Source organism: Corella eumyota, chromosome 1 (genome assembly GCF_963082875.1).
Source record: "Corella eumyota chromosome 1, kaCorEumy4.1, whole genome shotgun sequence".
Taxonomy (NCBI): domain Eukaryota; kingdom Metazoa; phylum Chordata; class Ascidiacea; order Phlebobranchia; family Corellidae; genus Corella; species Corella eumyota.
This window is the reverse complement of record NC_137490.1, coordinates 18,939,310-18,943,740: the sequence shown is the minus strand read 5'-3', so window position 1 is coordinate 18,943,740 and position 4,431 is coordinate 18,939,310. Positions and strand designations below refer to the sequence as shown.

Sequence of the window (4,431 nt, the reverse complement as noted above, 5' to 3'; positions counted from 1 at the left end):
TGTAAAACAAATCATATTATAATTGTACATTTAAAAAATAAAAATAAATTTTAATAGCAAAGCCCATAAACTTATTTGGTAAAATTACAGATGTACGATAAAATCGAGTGACTAACCAAAACATAACTTTAAAAATATGCGATCAGTGATACCCTTATGGCAAAATTAAAGTTATTAAAACAATATATGTAACAGTATAAAGAAAAATAGAATTTTCAAAGCGTTTTTAATATTACAACCATAAGCTATATATATGATGAGCTAAATTGCACGAAAGATCACTCACTTAAAATATATTTCTAGCTATCTAAATTAAATGTTATAAAATTAAAGCACAATGCGGCGAATTGTTATTTTTTTTGCCAAATTGTTTTTTTTTTTACTTTTAAACGAATTAAGTTATCTAATACAGCTAATTTGTTTTAAAAAATTAACGTTATTTGCCAATTGTTCTGCATTACAGGCTATATACAAAACTTTTCAGCGATTAGTTTTCATGCTTGTTTGGGCATAAAATTCTCATACGCAGAAAATGAATCTACGTAATGCTCACAAATTTTATAAAGAAACTTGTACTGTTCCTAAAAATAATAACATATAATTGCATCGGGTAGCCTATGATGTTTATATTTTTTAATTGTAGTTTTGTAAAATAGTAGTTAAACTATTTTGAAAATTTAATTACAAAAGAAAATCAATATTAAAAAATAAAACAAATAAAGCTAGTGTCTAGTTTAATCGCCTTACTATATTTTCCACCATTCCCGGTCTCATGTCCCTCATGTCCTTGACTGTTCTCAAGACATCAATCTTGTTTTCATTTTTTATTCGTTCCATCAAGTTTAAAGCCCCAACAAACACCCCAGTTCGACCTGCTCCATCACTAAAAACATGTCAATTATTATCAAAAGTTAATTTTACAGTCAAGATGATGTACTAGCAATCCCAAACATTTAGTATTAAAATCATGTAAACTAAATAATTGCGCTACCCAACTTTATACAATTTGCAACCTCATAATAGATAACAAATAGTGTGCATAGCCAATAGCATATACAAACAAATGATAATACCTGCAATGCACAGCCATACTTCCACCATTGTGAATATAACTTCTTTGTGTTTGTTCGACTAAATCAATTATAACATCACATCTAGATGGAGCTGTGTGATCTTTCCAGTCATTTATTTGAAAGTGGTGAACAGTTATCTTTATAACAATATAAATATTTATTTTCAAAAACATATAAATGAGTAGTAAGATATTTCACAAATAATTGAAATTATTGTATTTGACCCCACGTCCTTTCTCTATTTTACTCAACTGCTGATATCGCATGTAGACTGAGCCTTATATATTATTAAACTTTTAACCTGAATTTTATTGCACGTTAACAATATTTTTCTTTCAATAATCTCAGGAGTAATTTCCTCTTCAGAATGAAGTGTAACTTTGTATTCACGATATTGTACACTTTTGCCAATAACACTAGGCCAATATTGTACAAACTGAGTCTACAAAAACGTAATTTAACATTTAATGTTTATAAACAATAATCTTTTATATCTTTAAATAATTTTCTGCGAAATTAAAACAATTATTTTAAAATTTAATAAATAAAATCATTTAAAAAAATAAAAGTTAATAATACGGTGTTAGGGTTTAAATTTATTTTAGCATATTTACGTCTACTTGTTCAGATGACTGTTGCAACATTACAATAGTCACCAATCTATGCTGCCACACGCTGTGCCAAAACTCGGTAACGGTGTTATTGGTTGGCCCTTGAGCAGCAACAATATTTTCAGATGGGCTATAACCCTGTTTTCGCAGGAATATTTTATTACCTAATTTTTTAAATTTTTTTAAACGATTAACTTGTTTAATATTATTGTTTAAATATACAATTGTGATTTAAGTTTAAACAACAAAAATGATTTTTTTGGTGATTACCTTGATAAGTGATGCATTATAGTAAGCCGGCATATCTTCATTTTGTAATGGCATTAATACGAAGTTGGCATGATCATCTACAAAAAACAGTAATTTTAGTTCAAAGATTAAAATACATTGTTTTTATTGAAATTAAAAACTACATACATGGTAAAACAAAGTCATTCAGATTTTTTTCAGCATTGTCGGATCGTCTTGCAATCTCATGACTTGGATAAAGTGGTCCAATTATATCAAGCTTTTTAAAGTCCTCTTCGTAACCAGAAACACCACCAACTTTTCTAAAAACAAAATTTATTAGAGTTAATTTAATAGGTGTAAACACGTGATCTGCAATAGGTGTAAACACGTGATCTGAGGAATAGATAAGACTTTGGCGTGAACAACAAGATGGCGGATTCGTTACAGTTCAATTTATAACATATTACACGAACTAAATTTATTATTTCATTACATTGAAACTAAATATATAATTCCGAGTTCTAAATGTTAGATTAAATAATTTAAACATATCATTATAGTTAACATTATATTGTATAAAACAAAAAGTTATTAGACATACTGCATCTGTTTTTTTATTTTTTTCCCTAGAACTTTAACATCAAAATCACTATCACCAAGCACAACTTCTTCAGTGATAAGTTTGTGCAGGAAGATGTACTGGCTCTGTAAAAAAATACAACATATTAAAAATCTTAAGTTGTGTGTAAAAATTTTTGTGAATGTTATAAAAAATTTTCTGTAAATTTTTTTTTTGGAATGAGATTGATCAAACAAAAGATAAATTAATAAAATTTAAATAACATACTAAATCATGAGCTTAAAAAATGTTTACCAGTAAAGGCTTGTTTAAACTTGTACATTGACATAATAAAAACATTAAAAATACCAAACATTTTTTGTTTAATAAAACGCAACTAATTTAATTTAACAGGAGCAAGTAATACTAATAAAAGGCAAAATGAAAGTTGAAAATTCGTAAAATCAATAAATAACCTTGGACTGAACCATGTCAGTTCTTTGTGTTCTCATGTTTAGTACCGTTTGAAAAATATTAACTCTATTTTTATCCATTTTCATTTCTTCGATCAAACAATCAAAGCCAATAAACGTACCAGTTCTACCTACACCAGCACTGTAAAGAAAATCAAATATTAACTCAGGTGGCAATAACATGTTTCCAGCTATAAAGTAATAAATTTTTTTTCAACCAACTACCTATAAATCTCATAAAAACTTGAAATGATTTTACAAATTAGTTACAAACGTAATAAAATATTATTTTACAGTTTCTGAAAAAGATAATTATTTAAAATCATAATTATCTCAAACCAATACAATAATTTTTTTAGGGGAAAATTTAAACAACTTAACGTAACATAATCAAATTATTTTACCTGCAATGAACAGCAGTTGGGGTTTTGCTATCTTGAACAGCTTTAACATGTTTGTATAGTTTGAAGAAAGGACTGGTTGAAACTGGAACACCATGATCTGGCCAAGTTAGATATTGAAACTGTGTTACATCTAGCTCAAACTAAACCAAAAATTACATATATCAAATTCAAAGTGTAAAAATTAAAATTAAAGAAAAAATTAAGTTAGCACTTGTGTATAGCCCAAGGTATTAAAACAGATAAATTTAAGAATCTTTTATTTTTAAACATGATAGATTTTATATTAGAGCATTTAGAGTCACTTACTCTATTGTTAACATATTTGGCATGTAATTTTCTCACAGTATAGTACCCAAACATGGATTCCTCCCCACCCTTAACACTGATGTTTCCATAGTTCATTGTCGTACCTGGATCAGGCCAGTACTTTTCACATTTTTTCTAGCAACATAATTAATAATTTTAGTTTTGTCTATTTAATAAGTATGCAGAATATGTGACAATGAAAAATTAATAAAATGGTAATATAAACTTTAAAATGTAAGTGGCAATAGAAAACTAATAAAGCTATAATAATCAGAACAAAAATACCTAATGACATCTACACATTAGTCAATATAATTTAAAAGTTTATGATGTGATTTGCATACTTTTTAAACTAAATGTTTGCCACTAACAAACACTTTAAAAAAATAATAGTCACTATGCACACAAAAACCTTAAACACAGACACAAAATGAACAATTTTTAAAATTACATTGTAAATTAATTTTTAAATTAAATTAACTTATTTCTTAGTCTCACCTTGCCATATTCAGTCACATTCGTAAGCATCACAATTACTTTGCACTTTTGCTCCAAGATCATTTGCCAAAAGTCAGGAACAGTTTTAGCAATGGGACCTTGACTTGCAATATATCGCTTGGGTTTATTGTAGCACTAGAATACCAAAACAAATATCAGATAAAAAATTCTACTTGATATTTTTAAACTTAGCCAAAAAGTTATAACATTGCATGAACAAAAAAAATGATGAAATAATAACAATGTAGTATAGTTTTCAACTTACATCCATGTAAT

General features: G+C 27.2%; 1 protein-coding gene across 1 annotated transcript; it reads right to left on the bottom strand.

Annotated features, from left to right (window-relative positions):
• Window positions 1-494: 494 nt before the first annotated feature.
• On the bottom strand, window positions 495-3,753 carry LOC145741588 (receptor-type tyrosine-protein phosphatase alpha-like). The gene is made up of 11 exons (XM_082559195.1): window positions 3,658-3,753; window positions 3,352-3,491; window positions 2,951-3,089; window positions 2,517-2,620; window positions 2,102-2,235; window positions 1,955-2,031; window positions 1,688-1,822; window positions 1,375-1,515; window positions 1,074-1,210; window positions 748-883; window positions 495-581 (listed from the first exon to the last, which is right to left on the bottom strand). Exons 1-11 carry the CDS (start codon window positions 3,751-3,753, stop codon window positions 495-497), a joined length of 1,326 nt encoding a protein of 441 aa, XP_082415321.1.
• Window positions 3,754-4,431: the final 678 nt, after the last annotated feature.